The sequence below is a fragment of the Cetorhinus maximus genome, chromosome 20 (genome assembly GCF_964194155.1).
Source record: "Cetorhinus maximus chromosome 20, sCetMax3.hap1.1, whole genome shotgun sequence".
In the NCBI taxonomy this organism is placed as follows: Eukaryota; Metazoa; Chordata; class Chondrichthyes; order Lamniformes; family Cetorhinidae; genus Cetorhinus; species Cetorhinus maximus.
In genome coordinates, this window is record NC_135898.1 from 17,375,627 (window position 1) to 17,395,366 (window position 19,740).

General features: G+C 39.3%; 1 protein-coding gene across 2 annotated transcripts; it reads right to left on the reverse strand.

Moving 5' to 3' along the window:
- Positions 1 to 413: 413 nt before the first annotated feature.
- On the reverse strand, positions 414 to 19,662 carry LOC144694902 (heterogeneous nuclear ribonucleoprotein H-like). Of its 2 annotated transcripts, none has more exons than XM_078565641.1 (12): positions 19,567 to 19,662; positions 18,147 to 18,262; positions 16,012 to 16,167; positions 12,565 to 12,708; positions 9,103 to 9,241; positions 6,770 to 6,960; positions 6,368 to 6,466; positions 5,962 to 6,083; positions 5,274 to 5,409; positions 3,101 to 3,217; positions 2,074 to 2,181; positions 414 to 1,753 (listed from the first exon to the last, which is right to left on the reverse strand). In XM_078565641.1, the coding sequence occupies exons 2-12, from the start codon at positions 18,223 to 18,225 to the stop codon at positions 1,656 to 1,658; spliced, it is 1,389 nt and encodes a 462-aa protein (XP_078421767.1). In that variant the 5' UTR covers positions 18,226 to 18,262; positions 19,567 to 19,662; the 3' UTR covers positions 414 to 1,655. The 2 variants fall into 2 exon arrangements, with proteins under 2 accessions (XP_078421767.1, XP_078421768.1); XM_078565642.1 differs by lacking the exon at positions 19,567 to 19,662 and adding an exon at positions 19,274 to 19,358.
- Between the last annotated feature and the right edge of the window lie 78 nt (positions 19,663 to 19,740).

The window sequence follows — 19,740 nt, forward strand, 5'->3', positions numbered from 1 at the left end:
TACTCAATTCCCTTTTGAATTTTTTTGAATCTATAGCCAGCACCATATCAGGCAATGCATTCAAAATTATGGTCACATGCTGTGTTTCTCAGGTTACCTTTGGTTCTTTTGCCGGTCACCATCAATCTATTCCCTCTGGTTATCCTATATGATTAACCTGCCCTGCTACTTCCAAAGATCGTGAAGAAACACATCCAAGATTTACCTTTATTTGCCACTTGCAGGAAATGTTGTGCAATTCACATCTACATACAATAGCTGACTGCTAATTTCATCATTTAAATCCTCTAGCTTCTCCAGGGGAAGATTGACTGCACAAATAGGAAGTTGTCAATTGTACACACAAGTTCAAGGATTGACTAAAGCCCATTAGAGCAACCTTCCCCTTTAAGCCCTGAACAAATCTCGTCCTGTTAACATTTCTGAAATTACACTTTATTATATTCACCATTAGAAATGTACAGTAAGTCATCTCTTTCAGATGTTGAAAAAATGTACAGGTTTCAGAAGCTGCACATTCAACTAAGTGTCAAAGTCAATATGTCCCACTGAACAAAGCATGGTAACCAAAAAAAAGCACCTTTTGGAAAGGTACAAAGATACACTTCTCATTTTTAAAACTACATTGCTAACAGTCAAAATATTAAGAATCAAAGTTAAAAACCATGTGAACCAGACAGACTTAAAAAAAATCAACATAGCAACTGCTGAAGAAACATGTTCGCCAGGATTTCCAATGCCAGACGGTCAAGAATACATCTAAATTGCTGGAGGAACTGACAGCTCAACACCCACACAATACCCTACATCTGCTTCTTGGTTTTTATCTGTTAAAGCATTCCAGAAAGTCAAAACAGGAAGACATACCATTTCAACCCAACTGAGAAACTCCCCATTAGCTGCTATAAATGGGCAGGAGCAGGGGGGGCAAGGGGGGAAAACACCAGAATAGCAAAAACATGAAACAAATGAACAGTAGTTGTCTGATGAGCAAACAAATGGGACAAAAAATTGTTTATAAAGACACCAATGCTAAAAGATGTTCTAACAGATGCCCATAACCGCACATTTCTACATGTGACAACACAACCTCAAATTGAATGAAGTGTGGACATTTCATTGGTGGCCTTATAATTTCTGGTAAATACCATAGAAAGAATACCAAGTTAAACCCCTCCCCATGTTTTATTTAAATGGTACCACCAAAGTAGAAAATAGCATTCACAATCACACAACTTGCTCACCTGAGAGCATTTAAAGGTGATCTAAAGTTAGATTCAGTTTAGTTAAAATAATAAAATGTAAGAATTCATCAAAAGGAGGCTTTGCACTAGATGTTTACTTTGATTTGCCACATTCACGCAAGTCCAAAAATTATCAAAACAATTTTTCCCTCTCCATCAGGTCTAATACCTGAAGCTTCAAACAAAGTTACCCAAAGTCTGGGCAACATGGGCGTTCTATATGTTTACACCAAAACATGTAAAAAAATAAAAAGAATTGCGAAGTAGCTCTATTAGTAAAAATATTACTGCTTTTGGTTTTGAAGAAAAAAACAAACAGCAATGCTGCTGCATTGGTCATCCATTATGAAATTGTGGCAGAGTTTGGGTTCTGAAGCTTCTGGCTCATGGCCTGATCACCATAACATTAGTTTACATTCTCCATCCAGCCATGCTTGTGTCTAAGTTTCCCATTGCCATATTCGGATTTGGATTGTTGGAATATCCACCTCCTCCCATACCGCCATAACCTGCAATTGGAAAAAAAAAACCACAACTAATTTTGAGAAGTTATTTCCCGATTTGCATTTGCCTCAAACTCCAAGCCCCGACATTAAATTTAGATTACATAACGTATTACTGCATAAAAGGAGGAAGCATAGCCTCATGAGCCACTCTGCAGTCCTGAATATGGCCAATGAATTGTAGGTAAGCATTCATTTCAAGCAATTATGAGCTCTGCCTATAACCATGACATTCGCAACTAATTCTCCCAAAAGCTTTGATGGCAAAGGAAAGTTACTCATCAATTCTCGGGGACCAAATTTCAGTTACAAGGAGCTGCACTTACCAAATCCACGTGCGTTTCCAGCATTTCCATATCCACCATAGTTATTTCCCATATTGCCATAGCTATTTCCCATACCCTGGCTGTTATGCCCATAGCCTCCTTGATTGCCTATGCATAAAAAAAAAATTGAAATTTAGATGTTTCAATCTTTCTCCACCTTTAAGATTAATCACCAAGCTGCTCCCATGTCTATGCCAATCACTTGATACTGCTTCCAGGCAGTGCCCAAAAGCAGTGATCCAAATAAAATGGCATTTTTAATCATCCTCTGCTGAAACCAAGCAGTTAATATGATCTCTACAGCTGGTCATTTCTGTACTGTGCTCATCCACATGCTAGTTACCCACATTCAACAGCAAGATGCTTGCCTGGAGAAGTCTCAAAGCACAGGGACAACCATGCCTTAAATTGAAGTACTATTCATTAGCCAAAGTGCAGCTAAGCTGTAAAAATTTAATGATTAATTTAGGCAAGAATGAATTTGAAAAAATTCAGTGGAGCAAACTATTGAATCTAATGCACTCATTTACATTACCCACCTAGCACCCATGCTTTAGCCATCTGCCCCCCTCACTTATAACCCAATGATTGATTTGGTTAGCACCAGTAAAATTGTCACCTGGAAGCTAATGTGCACCAAATTGAAGTCTTTACAACAATGAAGTTATAGAGGATTGTTGTACATCTAGTCACCAACATTCCATAGGTGTAGCAGATAGAGATAGTTTAGCATTGGTTAACAGAGCAACAATCCTGACAGCATCTTTTCAGTTAGAAGTCAACACTGAAGTAAATACGATTTGATGGGAGATTGTTGCTATGTCGAAAACATTGATAAAATCAGAAAATTGGATTCCTCCACCTGTTGTCAATGTCAATGCATTCAGAATCAGACCACCTAAAATCTGCACTTAGATTTTGTGGACCAGAGTTTAATCATATTAACAAATGTTGCATGCCAGTCACAATGGACATTTAATGTAACAATTCAATCAATGTAGAAATGTCAGAATCTGAAAAGAATTACCTGCTGCATAATGGTCCATACCCATGCCCATAGCACCCATTCTGTGATTTCCATAACCACCAGGCCCACTTCCCATATTGGCAGTTGAATCCAGGAACAACTCAATATACCGATGTTCTAAAGAAAAAATTCAGTTAATAAGACCATACAATAATTTAAGATCAGTCATTTCGCGTTCATTTTCAGAATAGGACCATGACCAAAATCAATTAACTCAAAAATCTCGACGTTTTCCCAAAGCAGAAAAATACAGACATTTGTTGCACAATTTCAGCCCTTACTGAAGTAAAGAATTCCAACACTAAGATCTTGCAATTGATGAGACAAGATACTTGTCAGATTGCCCTGACAAATCAAAAATCAACCTTAAAGAGTAAAATGCAAACACGTAAACTCAAATAAAGAGCAAAAATTGCTGACATACACAAGTTAAGCAGCATCCATGAAGAAAATTATCTGCAGAGATCTGTTGAAAAGTTAACAACCTACTATCCAGAGATGCTACCTGACCAGAGTATTTCCAGCATTCTGCACTTTTAGGTGAAATTAACTGGTCAGTGTGCTATTATGCAGGTAGTGCCTTTCCAAGGACAAGGCAATATTTGGATAATACAAAAGGAAGCAATAGAAATAAATTGTTTAATATTGTTACAATTAAGGTTTAATGTTTTGGGACAGTATATTTTGACTGAAGAGAGTTTGGAACTGTAGCTTTAAATTTAGGGTAAATAAAGGGGTCATGTCACTTGTTCTGGAGTCTGCCTGACAGTAAGCTTGGATGGCTTGATTGTTAAGAGCTCAAAGGATGGCTCAGATTGTTTTACTGAGGTGGTTGTGCAAGATATTTAAAGCTTGGAAATCATGAGCAGCAATCTCAGTATACCATGATTAGGCCCAGAGTCCGTCCCAAAGGTGTCATAGGTAAGTTATAAACAGTGACGCTGTAATTATCTATTTACTTTGAAGATGAAAGGAAGTTGGAATCAAGGGTAATTAATTAGCATTTCTACTTTGACACAAAGCTAATGTATTTCCTGTTGCCATGGGGAAAGAGGGGCAAGGAAACCATTTTGAGATTAGGTTACACGTTTCCCAACAAATGCATGAACATCTCAGACAGCAGTATTGTCATGTGGTCTGCAACCACTGCAGGGATAGAGAAAAGTAGCCAGGCCTACACCATAAGCAGAGAAACCAGTGACTATTGTTCACCGCATGGAATGTCGGTGGAAGCATAAAGATTGACAGCAGAATTACTAAGGATTTACATGAGATAAGAAAATTCACCCGCACTTCGAACTAGAGGAAGGGATCTACAGCACAGGAAAAGGGAGTTCTAGGATTATAAATTCCCAGCTGGATAACAAGAACAAAGTAAGCCGAAAGATAATTTTAAACAGATTCCTGAATAAAGATATATCCACTTGTCAGTGTAATGTATCACTGTAGTGGGAGATTTTTGGCCGTGCTAATTTAAAAAAAAATTCATTCATGGGATGTGGCGTCACTGGCTAGGCCAGCATTTATTGCCCATCCCAATTGCCCCTTTTTTCTTCCAGAGGTTATGTAAGAGTCAACCACATTGCTGTGGGTCTGAAGTCACATATAGGCCAGGCAAGGACAGCAGATTTCCTCCCCATAAGGACATTAGTGAGCCAGACAGATTTTTTACAACAAATCGGCAATGGTTTCATGGTCATCATGAGACTTGATTCCAGATTTTTGTTGAATTCACAATTTCACCATCTGCCTTGGTGGGGTTTGAACCTGGGTCCCCAGAGCATTACCCTGGGTCTCTGGAATACCAGTCCAGTGAAAATACCAATATGCCACAGCCTCCCCCGAGAATTAATTGGGGGAATCTCTTTTCTGTAATAAATATTAGTTGTCCATGAAACAATGTTTTTCAGTTATTTGTAAAAGTTAAAATAGTGAAATCTTGATGCGTCATTTTTTTCAGCTTGTAACTGGAAGTTTGAATTTTTCTTAAAAAAAGGCTCTACAGAGATCATACCAATATATAAACAATAGACCTGATCTGTATAATGTTGGTACACCTAGTATGATGAACCTGTTTGAAAACAAACTAAATGTTCACCCTTTCACTGATTTTAGAAAATACTGTTGGTAACATGGTACTCATTCCCAATGCAGCACACAATAAGTTACTCACGCATATGTGCTTTATCTTTAGACATAGCAGCAACTGCATCTTCATGAGTAGCAAACTCAACATCAGCCTCTCCAGTCAGGCGACCATCAGAACCATATTCAAAGTTGATCTTTACAGGAATCAGTGGTGAAAAAAACTATAGGGAACAGAAGTTGCAGTTATAAATAGCACAAGTACAATATTTGTTACATAATTCCCATGAAAGAAAAACATATGGTTATTGGCAATGTTCAATGTGAGGATTACTGGTGCTGGAAATAATTTGATTTTGGGCTCTTCATCCGCACTGAGCTTTGCCAGGCCAAGTATAACATACTCATATATAATCTAAATCAGTGGTAAATATGCTGATACAAGCAAAGAGCTGACCAATTTATTACTCAGCTCTGTCTGTGCTGCAGTCACACCAGGAACCAAAGATGTATACTAATTTTCATAATCTGACAAGTAAGAAGCTTACTTCCAGCAGCGGGCTTCAGTTTGTAAAGTGAAAAAACAGTACAAGAATGAATTGAACTTCAAATCCTCCTCTCCATGTATAATGTACTACAGGAGTATAACATTAGAAAATAAACATAAAGGAATTTTTGTTCCCAAGGTCTCTCCGATTTGTCTAGCAGTTTTCAATTCAACCTGGTCTCCCACAACAAAAATTTACGAATGAATATGATTCCCAAAAGTCACTTACGTCAGCAACATCTCCTTCAGAAGCTCTGAAAGGCAATCCTCTCATGTGTACATAATGACCTGTACCATTTTGAAAAAGAGGACCAGCATCTCCCGCTCCACCATAACCACGGCTGCCCATGCCTATATTTCAAGAATATTCAGTCATACATGTGTACACATCAACTCCATAAACAGTAGGTTCTCAAGACAGCTTACTTATTCTTTAAAACACAAGTTCAAAGCATCCTTGGCATGCAATTCCATTAGCAATTGAATTTAGTCCATGGGGTAAAAAAAAATTATTTTTGTTCTACAGCAACTTTATCTGAACCCACATGTCAAAAGCATTAACAAACTTGGTTAGTTTGAATGCAAGTCTTATTTCCTCTAAGCAAAAGCGTGGACCAAAAACTTCCTTCTCCTACCTCTATCCATCATTCCGCCACCTCTGGAATTATGTCCATATGCATCACGGCCATAACCATAGTTATCATTGTAACCATAATCATCAAAGTTGCTGTAACCTAGGGAGAAAAATAAATTTAGCCATCTGACATAAACACAAGTTGTACCCAGCTAGACCTGCACTCCCTTAAAAGTAATTTCTGTGATCTATTGATGTAAATGTCTTTGATTTTAAAGGCAGGTTCATCTAGAAAGAAACTATATTGGCACCAGATCTGTTTTATAGATGGGATAAAGTATTCATGGACTTAAATGGATCACATTAAATAAATTTACTCTGTAACAAGTAACCCATTTAAATTTAATTAGTTCAAAATTTGCCTGGGGAATCAATGACCACAAAGAACTTTCCATGCTCTTACCTCCACCATATGCGGATCCTCTGCGCGCACGGTCGAACATATCTCCTCTCATTGGCCCTGGACCACCATAGCCACTTCGTCCACCCCCCATTGGTCTATCATAGGGTCCTGGTCGCTGTCCCATTAACCTTCTTGGAGGATCATGATAAGCTCGAACCTCACCTCTACTGCTCCTGAAGATTTCAATATACCTAAACAGCCACAATGAATATATTTACTGCATGGCTTTGACTATATTTTAAACTCAACGATAAAACTGTTAAATCTCATGTGTAGATTGCTCTGGTGAAAAGAGTTTCAATTTCAGCTATTTCCCCAAGCACACATTTCAAAGTTGCAATAGAAAATTCAAAGCATTGAATAAGCAATTCTGAAGCTGGCTCTTAATTATGAAAATATCCACATTCATGGAGGCTTAAGGAAAAGTAGACAGACGGTCATCACTAACATTCATTTTGGAACCGGACTGGAATGTCAAGGCAAACAGCATACTTCAAAGATCAGGAATGTGCTTTACACCACAGGTAAATAATGCTTTTGAAACATGGCAATGCCAGAAAGCAGGTGTTGTAGGTGTTGGTGTATACTTTTAATGACAATTAAACACACTTCTGCATACTGAGTTAATTGATATTTAAAATTTTCAAACATATTCAGCCATTATACCACAGCACCATTTGAGTGGAAATAAGTGGCAGGTTGATCCACTATAATTGGATGGCACCTTGATAAAGCCACTTAGTGTGATTAGTTAATGACCTCTAAATTCACAAAGCACAGTTAAGTTAGCTTTTCACCAGAGCAATCAGTCTACTTCAATTAAAAATGCAGATCTTAGCAAAATTGAGATTAATTTAAAGACTTTAAAATATGGCAGCTATGAAAATTTTGCAATTATCTGCCCATCATTTAGAGTAAAAAAAATGTCTGACTTGCGCTAGCACAAATTGGAACCACGGGAGGGACCAGTTAAATTAAAAACAGCAGGTGGTTTCAAAGGTATATCAGTGTTACTTCAAGACTGATAACAATGGAAATATCCATTTACCATGACTTGCAGTAGTGAACGCCTTAACCACATATGGCACAGCTCACTGGGCACCAAGCGATGGGTGTTCTGCAATTCCACCAAATTATGAAGTCAGCCAAGTGCATGCTCCATATTTATCTTAATGGTACTCTGCCATTTGAAACCAGATGAGATGAGTCAATCAGAAAGCTCAGAGCAATCAAGTCACCTGGCTACTCAATAGGGTTGGAGAAACTATATTCTCAGAACATATGCCTCATTAAGGAAAAAACGCTAGCTGCACTTATCAAAAATTCTTGGATTTAAGAGGGATACACCTTCCCAGACGGAAGGCCATGCAGTATGCGATCTTGATATCTATTTTGGAATTCTGGAATCCAGAATGCCATTGCATACCAGTAAAGTTTGAGAAATTGAAGGGTTTTGGAGGACACTGCAAAGAAAAAGCACTCCCAAAATTGGTTCAGTCACTTAATCTGATAGACTGAAACCTGTGGAACTGGTCTCTCCAAAACTCCAATGTGAAAATCCCAAGCTACATGCAATAAGGCATCAAGTCAGACATTTGTTTTATAAAATACAAAGCTTAGTACAACACAAGCATTTGGGACGAATTTCACCAATTGGCTAGTTATACCGACGCTTCTGAACGCAAATCGGAATACTGATTTCAGTGCAATACATTTCTACTGGAGAATAGAATATATAAAAATCAGCAAGCCAACTAGTCATCACCTTCCCATTAGGTTAGATGAAGACAGAAGCCTGGAATGCTGGGTGCGTCAAGCACTAAGCTGATAAAATTCTACAAATGGGGAAAAAATTTCCCAACAATTGTCAAATTGGTTTGTAAATGTTACAAATTATTTTTTGTATATGTTTTGTATTACTGCACTTTGTATATGTATTTTAATTAATCCAAATGTACCAAAGTATTATTTTAAAATTGGGTCAAATTGAAGCGATTGTCATTTTAATGTTTACATCTATTAATCCTAAACTGTAGGGCCCTCTCCATGGACAATAAAAGCTTCACAAACTTAGCATTAAAATAATTTTGGCTAATACTGGCCTGGTAGATCACTACCATTTATAATCAATCATTTTTCAAGTCATATATATGGAGGGCCCTATAGTATAGGACATATTTTACACACAATTTAGAAAAATCAGTTGAGTCCCCACTCAAGTTTTCCAATGGCGTGTGGGAGGTTCGACTATTTTCTCTGCAAAAATGGATGAATTCTGCAACCTGAACAAGTGGGCTTAAAGACGTATGAGCCACCCTTCCGTCCATCCCCACCTGTGCCCTATTCTTTCCTTGTGTTTCCCCAGTGCTTTTTCAGCTATCTCCTTTGATGCAAACTGCACGAAGGCTTCCCCCGTGCTTCTCCCCTGGTAGTCCACCGGCAATGTTATCCCATTTGGCACGATTTCCAACCCTTCAACCCAAGGACAAATACCCCACAAGGGGAACAATATTAAAAATTGAAACATTCCTACTCATACACATACTACAGCATATCAATATTGAGTACTGATATCAGAATTGACTAATGAGGCAAATGGCTGCAGAATGCTATTTAAATAAAGCAAAGATCCAACAAAAAAGGCTTGCTCCTTTTTAAAACCAAAGCTTGCATAAAATAGGGACATTATATGTTGCAATAGCCAATTTTGGCAACATGAATTACATTTCACAGTATTAAATAATGAGTACACAGCCAAACTAGTAAGACAAACACTATGGAATTGCTGTAGTATTGTACAAATTGGTTCAACATCACATTTACAATGGAAACCAAGACTGAATTTCAACATTTTAAAATTAGGAAACATTATGAAACTTAGGTAGTGCAACAGAAGGTAGTGTTCATTTGAACTTATGGGGAATTATGAATCAGATAATTGAGTTAAAATTATACTATACAGATAACTAAATCTCAAACCACTGTGACCACCAGGATTAAAACTCTGGACATGAAATAGTTTGGATTTATAATCACATGACCAGAGAAGAAGTCTGAGTCTCACTTGCTTTGTTCATGAAGAAACACGGTTGAAATGTGACTTTCTTCATTTCACATCAATACAGACCCACCTGCAAGTCAAGGCCTCACATCTGTAGGTCTATGTAAAAATGCCTCCCGCTTCCTTTCTATAGATTCTATGCAAGCCAATGAAGGCTGAACAGAACTTCAGTATATTCGCATAATTACCACAATTAACAACCTGCTAGTTTTGGTTGTAGGAAAATCAATGATGGCAGTAAACAAATAATGCTACAATTTAGGAATTGTATAAATAGCCACTCAATTAACAAGCAATGCTCATTAAGCCAGCAACTTCAGCTAGCTTCATGTATAACTGAAGCTATTGTTTGGTAACAGAACCCAATAGCTGCGATTTGATTGTTTAAATCATACAAAAATGGAAGAGCATCAAGCTTCACTATCAAAGTCTAGTTAGGATCTTTTTGCTTTAGGTAATTCACACTATGCAGCCAGTGCATTCACCAAGCAAACTCTGCGTCAATACACCAATTTAGCATGGTCTTAAAATATAAGAGTCCACTTACATTATAGGCTGCGAGTTACTGACTGTGAAGAAATCGTTAGCAAGTGAATTGATCCAGTTACCAACCCAAAAGCTAAGTGACTGAACTATACTCTTACTGAGCTTGGCTTGGTCAAATGCAGCCCTATTTTTCTAGCGTGTTCAATTACATGATAATATCTGCATCACAATTTCAACTCAGCCAGGTTATCTACTGAAAATCCTGACACAGGAATTCCATGCCAGATCCCCAAAGTATCAGCAGGCTGAATCGAATCAGCAGCTGAGTCTCACATCCCAGGAAATAGTTCCTTAACTGCTACTCTATGCCAAATAACCCATCCCAGCCAGGACTCTCTTAACTGTTATCCCTACAGGATTAGGTAAGGGAGACAAGGGCAACTTGGGGCTCAAGATGCTCCCACAGCAGTTGAAAACCTTGCTGACTCTCACCTTGAAGTTTCATGCATGAAAAGTGGCCATTTAAGCAAGGAACCAGACATAAATGTAACACAAAGCAGTTTGCACCTTCAGTTGGAGGTGGTGGAAGAGGGAAATGGAATTAAAAACCAGAAGGATCATGGTGAAATTTTGTTTTAAATTTCCCCCATTCTAATATCAAGGCTTTGTGGTTGGGAGAGGGGGATTTTATTTTGACTACTGCAACATTCTAATCCAGTTAGAAATTCTTCACAGCCAGTAACTGCAGTGATTTGTAGTGCTGAGACATCAGTAGCACAACTTAAAATCTTAACACAATTTGTATATCAGTAGAAACTGTTTTAAACTGATGTCAACATGGAAATAAAAGAACCCAATTTAAGGGACAGACACCCATTTTAGGTTTTCATCCCTTCTGCGGGTCTTCCCACTTTTAGGCACGAGAAGCGGGCAGGCAGACAGTCAACATGACTATGAAGCCAATGGCTCGAGGTGCAGAAACCCAGGTTACTCTTCCTCTGTATGGAGAAAGAGCCTGGTCTTTGGTGAATACTTCCCACCATTGGCAAAGGTGAGCTTGAAAACTCCATGGGAATGGTAAGCACATGTCTGCATCTACCACTCCATGGTGCAACACAGATGCCAAATTATAGCACGACTGTACCACTTGAACCCAGAAACTTAAATCTTGACTGGACACAAACACATCAAAGGAATAGCTTAGAATGTCAGCACCACTGTTTCAATCAGAAGCTGCATTGCAATACTAGAATTACACAATTCAAAGCAAATACTGGTGTTAAATTTGTGTCTATAAACATTTGTAATACTCCATACAAATCAGCAGAAAAAAATTCAAACAAATGGAGGTTGGAAGATTACATCTGGCAATAAGGTTGAATTAATTAACTTCTGTAGTTAATAAATTTTTCAATTAACAAGTTACTAGAAAACATTTTGCAGACAAGATGTCAGATTCTAAACTATTCCTTCAAATGTTAATAAAATTATAAGTCATCCTTTATATTACTGGCTCACAAGATTGGACTCAAGGATTAACTTTGGGGGGGTGGGCGGGGAAAAAAAAAAAATCAATTCTCATCCTCAAAATGGAAAAGCAAAATTACTAATTTTAAGGCAGTGGCCCAATGTGTCTTTAAAAAAAAAAGTAAAATTTTGCTAGCTTTTCATCAACGAATGCAACCTACACCCTAAAATTAACTTGAAATAATTCACCTTAAAACCTACACATGCTTTGGGAACTTGGTTCAACTAGCTTTGCCGGGACTATGGAGCTAATTTGTGACCCCTGCTCAAAACTGCAACCAAAATCCCCACAACCAACCAACTTCGTTTTCTTTAGACTGCATGGTTACAGCAATTGCATTTCTTAAGCAAGAAGAATTGTCTTTATTGTAAATCACTGTCCTAAGTTGCAAACTGTCAAAGGCATTGAACTATTTTTGTTAAAGAATCTTTTTTGGAACAAAAAAAACCCTTGTGCCCAATTCTATGTGCCACTCTACCAAGTCACGAAATGATCATTTAGCTATTCCACCACCCCTTCATCTACAGAAATTTGCATTGAACAGCCTTGCACATTAATGCCAAGCACAAAACCATTGGACAGGCTATCCAAAGCTACATAAATGCTCCCCAATCCTTCCCTAATGAAAGTAATCTATTTTAAAATTACTGTGACATTACCACATCAGACCCACATGCCCTACTTGGTGTTCCATTATGGGAGAAAGTAAAAAAAAGGTACCTGTGAAAAACTGCAAAATTTCCTCTTTGCTGCAGCCAAAGGGCAAGCCTCTAAGGCGCACTGTTCCATCACTCGTTGACTCAGTTTGATTTGGGTTAGCATGCTTTAGTGCCCAGTCCATTTCAGTGGCTTTAGTCTCAAAAACTGTGAACATAAGTTGTAAATGCTAACATTGAACAAACATTCCTGCAAAACGTCAAAAGTGAAGAGAAAAAAGACAACTGAAGCCCATCTCCCCAAGCCAAGCACTCCCATTTTGATATTAATTGTATGAGAAGATCACTAATATTTCCAAACACCACCCTATCTGGTAGATGACTTAAAGAAAACTAAATAGTTTCCACAAGTTCAATTAGTCTGCATCCTACAATTCTGGTCTGGATTAAGCTGACTGGATGTTAAGTATTCGTGAGACTTTAGCTTCTTTCTAGACAGTTTATGTAAACGGCTCAATTTTTTTACCTTTCACCCAAGTTCATTGCTTTTCTCTATTGTCTTCAATGTAAATCTTTGCAGAACAAGGTTATGAGAATTAAACATACACCAGCGTGAACTGCAAAGTCAATTCTATTACTCGTCTCACCTTCCCCAGCTAAGTCTCCCATTGCCAGGTTAATTGCACTGTGTGCACACGTCAAGTTTCCAAACAATGATTACATCAGAACCCTTAATTTGCCATTTCTTTGACCAACTGCATAATTGACCCAGCTGTCTCCAAACACTTGCATTTGACATTGCTTATAAAAGGTCAGAAGTGGGGATGTTTGCTGATGATGGCACAATGTTAGAAACATAGAAAATAGGAGCAGGGCCATTCAATATGATCATGGCTGATCCTCTATCTCAATGCCATATGCCCGCTCTCTCCCCATACCCCTGGATGCTTTTAGAGTCTAGAAATCTATTTCCTTCATAAATATATTCAGTGACTTGGCCTCCACAGCCTTCTGTGCTAGAGAATTCCACAGGTTCACCACCCTCTGAGTGAAGACGTTTCTCCTCATCGCAGTCCTAAAGGGCCTAACGCATATCCTGAGACTGACTCCTGGTTCTCAACCCCTGCAAACAGAGGAAACATCATCCCTGCATTCAGTCTGGCCAGCCCTGACAGAAGTTTATACATTTCAATGAGATCTCCCCCCCTTCATTCTTCTAACCTCTTGTGAATACAGGCCCAGTCACTCATATGAAAATGCTGCCATCCCAGGAATCAGTCTGGAGAACCTTTACTACACTCCCTCCTTGGCAGGTATATCCTCTCAGTTAAGGAGACCAAAACTCCACACAATATTCCAGGTGTGGTCTCACCAAGGCCCTGTATAGTTGCAGTAAGATATCCTTGCTCATGTACTTCAGTCCTCTTGCAATGAAGGCTAACTTACCATCTGCCTTCTTAACTGCTTGCTGTGCCTGCATGCTTGCTTTCAGTAATGGGTGTACAAGGACACCCAGGTCCCTTTGTACATCATTTCACAATCTACCACCATTTAAATAATACTCTGCCACTCTTTCCCACTGAAGTGGATAACTTCACACTTACTCACATTATCCACCATTTGCAACTCCTCAGATATCGAAGCAGCCTGTGCCCATATACAGCAAGACCTGGGCGACATTCAGGGTTGGGCTCTAAGTGGCAAGTAACATCCACACCACAAGTACCAGACAGTGACCATCTCCAACAAGGAAATCTAATCATTTCCTCCCCATGACATTCAATGGCATTGCCACTGAATTCCCCACTATCAACATCCTGGGAGTTATCACTGACCAGAAAATGAACTGGACTAGCCATATAAAGACTGCCTACAAGGACAGGTCATAGGCTGGGAATTCTACACAGTAACTCACCTCCTGACTCCACAAAGCCTGTCCACCATCTACATGGCACAAGTCAGGAGTGTGATGGAATACTCTCCACTTGCCTGGATGAGTGCAGCTCCAACGCTACTCAAGAAGCTCCACATCATCCAGGACAAAGCAGCCCACTTGATTGGTGCCACATCTACCACCTTAAACACTCCCTCCACCACCACAGTGCCAGTGACAACAGTGAGTACCGTCTACAAGATGCTCTGCAGCAATTCACCATGGATTCTTCGACATGACCTTCCAAACCCACTGCCTCTATCACCTAGAAAGGCAAGGGCTACAGATCCAAGGGAGTACAACCACTGCGATTTCCCCTCCAAGATACACACCATCCTGACGTGGAACTATAATCGCCATTCATTCACTGTCGCTGGGTCAAAGTGCTGGAACTCACTTCATAACAGCACTGTTGGTGTATCTACACCACAAAAACTGCAACAGTGCAAGAAGATAGCTCACCACGTTCTCAAGGGCAATAAATGCTGACCTGGCCAGCAATACCCACATCCCATGAAAGAATGAAAAAAAAGTTTAGATGGTCTAATATGCAATTCAGTGTCACTCTAGGAAAGGGCATCAAGTACTGACCATCCACTACAGTACTCAGCCAGAATCTCAAATTTCCCTTTAAACTAATTTCATCACATTTATGCTTTATTTTAAATGCCTCATTGCTAGAGAGATTAACAGGACTACTGCCAAAACTAGAAAGTGCAAAAAGCCACACGATCAATACTTTCATGTCCTTAACCAAAAGCTTCAAAGCTGCAAGGGTGGTCAATAAGCTCATATCCTAAATCTACATTGGCTGCTTATTTATCAAGTTTCTGTTGCATAGAAATTTGCACAGCCTGCTCCTCTGATGAGATTCCCTTATTTTTCCTACGCTCTACAGCAGTGTAATAGGTCTGAAGAAACTTTGGCTTAGATTTGACACTCAAATTTTGTCTGCTTCCAACAATAATTTGCATTGATAGTGCCTTTAATTTAGTAAAACATTCTAAACCAGGAGTGTGCTCATACAAAATTTCACATCTCACCATACAGTGGTCAGAGTCAGAATGAGATAGGTTTTAAGGAACATTTGCAAAGGAGGGAGGAGAGGCAGAGAGGTTTAAGGCAGCAATTTCAGAATTAAGGACCTCAGCAGCTGGAGGCCTGCTACCAATTGAGAGTGCCAAGAAGCAGTTGTCTTGCAGGTTTATAGTGCTAAGAAGTTTAGAGATGTGGAGGTGAGGTATGGAGGAATTTTAAACATAAAAAGGTGCTGCTGGAATAATGTAGATCAGCAAAAAAAAAAACAAAGTATTGGAAGAACACGACAGTGCAAATTAGGATATAGAGACCAAAGTTCAGACAAGCCTAAACTTATGGATGGTGGAAGACAGGAGGCCAGGCAGCAATGTGCTCAAGTTAAGCCTGCCCAATAGAACCCAAATACTACTTTGTGATTCCAAAATCAAAAGCTGTTGCTTCCATTTTCCTCCTGACTCTGATTGCTTCATGATATAAGAACCTGCCACAATAAACAAAGGCTTCTATCGTATCAATTGATTGTTTAAAACGTCAGCTTACCTTCAATGTATCTATGGCCCATGCTTTCCCGGTCCTTAGCAAGGGCACGTTTTACATCTTCCTCAGTTTCCAGCTGAACAAAAGCTTCACCACTTGGACGGCCTTCTCTTAAATAGGTGAAGTGTATTCCACCAGTTCCATTTAATATCTTGCAATCTAAAGGCAGCACACATGATTTACCAAATTATTATCATGCTACACTGGGGAGGGGAACAGGAAGCAGGAAAGGATTCAAAAATAGCAAAGGCATTGTAAAGCAAATGCATGTGTTTATAACTAAAGGACAGGGCATTGTGTTAATTGCAAGTCAATACTGAAGATTTAGGCATCCAACAAACAAATCACCACCCCAGCCTCTAACACCATGTAGTTAACCCTTCACAGTACACCAAAATCTTTAACTAATACTAGCATAAAATGTATTGTCTTTAGTTGCGAGATCAGAATGTATTGAAATTCATCAAACTTCCCAAGCAGCCTAGTGCACCTTCCAAGGCCACATGTGGGTAGGGTATGGAAGGATGCAGGCAAACAGGGTATAGGATTGCACTGGAAAGCAGTAGCGCAGGCTGGACTGACTTGCAGACAACCAGAAACATGAAGTTCAGAACCAGTTCAAATTCAACTTCATTTGAACACCTAACAGGAACTTAAGAGTTGATCATTAAACTGTATGATATAGTTACACATTTTAAACAGGAACAGACAAGCAAGGATGAAGCTAAAGCAAAGACTTCATGACAGTCTGGTGAAAAATGTGACGGATGGAAAAATCACACCCTCTGCCTAGACTGCCAAAAGGTGGGGAGTGTGGTGTTCCACAGGGCTACTGCTCAATTTTGGTTACAGAAAAGATTTGGACCCAGGATCAGAAGTGCAATTTCACCATCTGCAAACAAATCGACAGGGGGTATAGCTAACTCAAAAGGAAGAATGCAATTAAATACAGCTAGGTATTAATAAACTTGTCAAATCCATGTGTGACTTGCAAATGAATTTAATTTATAAAGAAATGTTAGGTGGTACATTTTGGTAGGAAGAGCAATAATCTGAATGGGGTAGAGGAGTAAAGGACCCAGAGGCATAGTGTCAACACCGCCAGAAGCTAAGAGGCCATAAAAAAGCTAACCAAGCATCGGACTCGAGTGATAAAAATGAAAAGTCAACATTAAACTTGGTTAGACAGCACCCAGGAGAGTATTGTTCACTGCAGTAGCCTCCACATTATAAAACAATATCGAGTCACTGGAGAAGATGCGAAAAAGATTCATATGAGATGATGATGTAGTCATCAGGGAAGTCTTAACAGGCTCTTATCTTAAAAGTAGGCTGAGGGGGTGACCTGATTGAGGTCTTTGAAATAAAGGAAGGGGTTGCAATGGTGGACAGAAAACCCATTCATATGTTGGGGAGTGTTAAATCATAAATACCAGATAGGCACTAAATTTTAATAGGGGACTCAGGAAAAACATCTTTAACCAGAGCAGCCATGACAGTGAGGAAAACAGCTGCTGTTCCTCAGTGCTTCTAACCTCAACAAGATTTTCAAAACATATTTTTACACACTCGGACACTTATGTTTAGTTTTAACACTCATGTTACTCCCAACAAAATAAAGAATTTGCATTTGAATTGCTACATGTACTAAAATTTGGCCCAACTATCAAAATATTCAGGGCTATTGTTATTCTCCACAAAAGCAGCTCAACAGTGAAGACAGTTCTCAAGCAAATTCATAGCCGAGACTCAAATCACTTTTAAAAATGATCCAAACCGCAGCAGCTTTTGCAACGTGAAGTAATAGTGCCTGCTCCTTTCAGTTAGTCACATGTAAGTACAATGCACCCAGGAAGAAAAGACTACTTTAAACATGAGTATTGTTTAGAAACAAGCAATTTTCACATTAATATGAATGTCAATGCACAAGTTAAAGGAATGTTTAGTATAAGGATTAACTTTGTCCACAAACTCCTGTCCCTTTTAAATTCAAACGATAAAGCCCCAATTGCCTTACTTTTGCCAGCCAAATAAATTTCTAAAATTTGCTCCCAGACAATTCAAACTTGTAAATCACCCTCAACTTAAGAATTCTACTTTTCCTTAAAGCCTAAATCATTCAGATGAATTCACAAAACCTGAGAAGAAGTGTAACACTTCATCAGCTGTGCAGGACCATGGGAGCCCACGGACACGGACAACAAAATCTTCATCCATTATAATGTCTGAATCACTGTTCTCTCAGAAACAAAGTCTGTAAAAAAAAAAAAAATCAAAGTTTGATTAAAGAGAGACCAACATTTATATAGCACTTTTCACATATTTCAGGCTAACCCAAAGCGCATTACAGCCAATGAGGTACTTTTGAACTGGAGGTACACGACACAAAGTGGATTCATCTTATCACTAAAGAAAAAATACGTAACATAAGGATCACATCATAATTCTAACACCAGAGTTAAAAGTAAACAAGTCTGGACAAAAAAATGCATTATGATTTGAGAAAACAGTATTGCTGAAGACATGGATTTAACTACTGACATAGTACTTTAAACTGATACCTAGTCAAGCCAAGGGAAACTTTATAATATTTACAAATACAGTGAAATATTATTAACTGTATTAGTTTGGAGATTTGCTTAACTCAACCATCTTGTGTCAAAGTGGCAGGCATTTGGACTTTTAATTTAACTCATTTTAATTCATTTAAAATGCTGAGAATAAAATTCACCCATTCGTCAATGAATGAAACCTTAATCACTGTCCTAGTTTTTTTTTAAAAAGACGTGAAGCGACCTTCAAGTGTTATAATTGAGTGGCAGTAACGGCCACACAGTCCCAGGTTCGTAGAGGCTCACAACTGATGCCTTGCACGATCAAATAGCCGAGCCACAACCACCCTCGTAGTTCTGACCACGCTAGAGAAGGGAACAGGTCAAATCTGTGGAAGCCTACTTCAGTAGTTGGAGGGAAGCAAAAAAGGGCAGTAAAATATCTCCTAAGTCCGTCAGTTTGCCTTAAATTGTGGATCCCCGCCACTCAAGAGTCTGGGGCGCAAACGACCTCACGCTGGGGGCGAACATGGATTGGTGAAGAGCAACTGTCCCCGGAGCGAAGGGAGGCCCGGACACGAGGGGGAAGCCTTTCGAAAGCGGGAGCTCTATCGCGCTTCGCCGGCCTACCACCACCCTCGTGTCGCTCGGTTACGGACAGATAAAAGCTGGAAATTAGCAGAATAGAAAGAAAACGCATCGGGCTTTCCTACCTTCTTAAAGCCAAAACCGTTGAGCCAGGAAACAAGAACTACAAAACTAAAACCGCCGCCAGCGTCCATTACAAAACAAACAACCCGAACAAACGCGAGTAAAATGGCGGCCGTGCTTCGCAACGGCCTCGTGTTCCACAACACCCTCTCTCCCTCCGCTCCCTACACCAACACTTCCATTTTTGAACAAAACTCAACACAAAGGGATCAGATCAAAATTACTAACTTAAAAATAGCTGTGAATCTCCAAAACCTGGTAGTTAGCCAGAGCAGAATCGATGTTTTCTCTTTACCTGCAGCTCCTGACTCCCTCTCTCCTCTCTCTCCCTCCCTCAATAGGACGTTAGCCCTCCTGCTGACGTCACTCACCGGAAACAAACCGAATTGTGCCGTCAACCGCCACGGTTTTATGACGAATTAAGATTTCCCGCCCCCCGCAATTTGTTAATGAACTTTTAATGCATCGA

What these genes read in the sequence shown, in the direction of transcription:
- LOC144694902 (XM_078565641.1), bottom strand. Translation starts at nt 18,225, where the DNA reads ATGGATGAAGATTTTGTTGTCCGTGTCCGTGGGCTCCCATGGTCCTGC. An exon ending in GGGCCATAGATACATTGAAG is followed by an intron (nt 12,709 to 16,011) that starts GTAAGCTGACGT and finishes TTATGTTCACAG; the next exon opens with TTTTTGAGACTAAAGCCACT. An exon ending in TATGGACCATTATGCAGCAG is followed by an intron (nt 2,182 to 3,100) that starts GTAATTCTTTTC and finishes TTTTATGCATAG; the next exon opens with GCAATCAAGGAGGCTATGGG.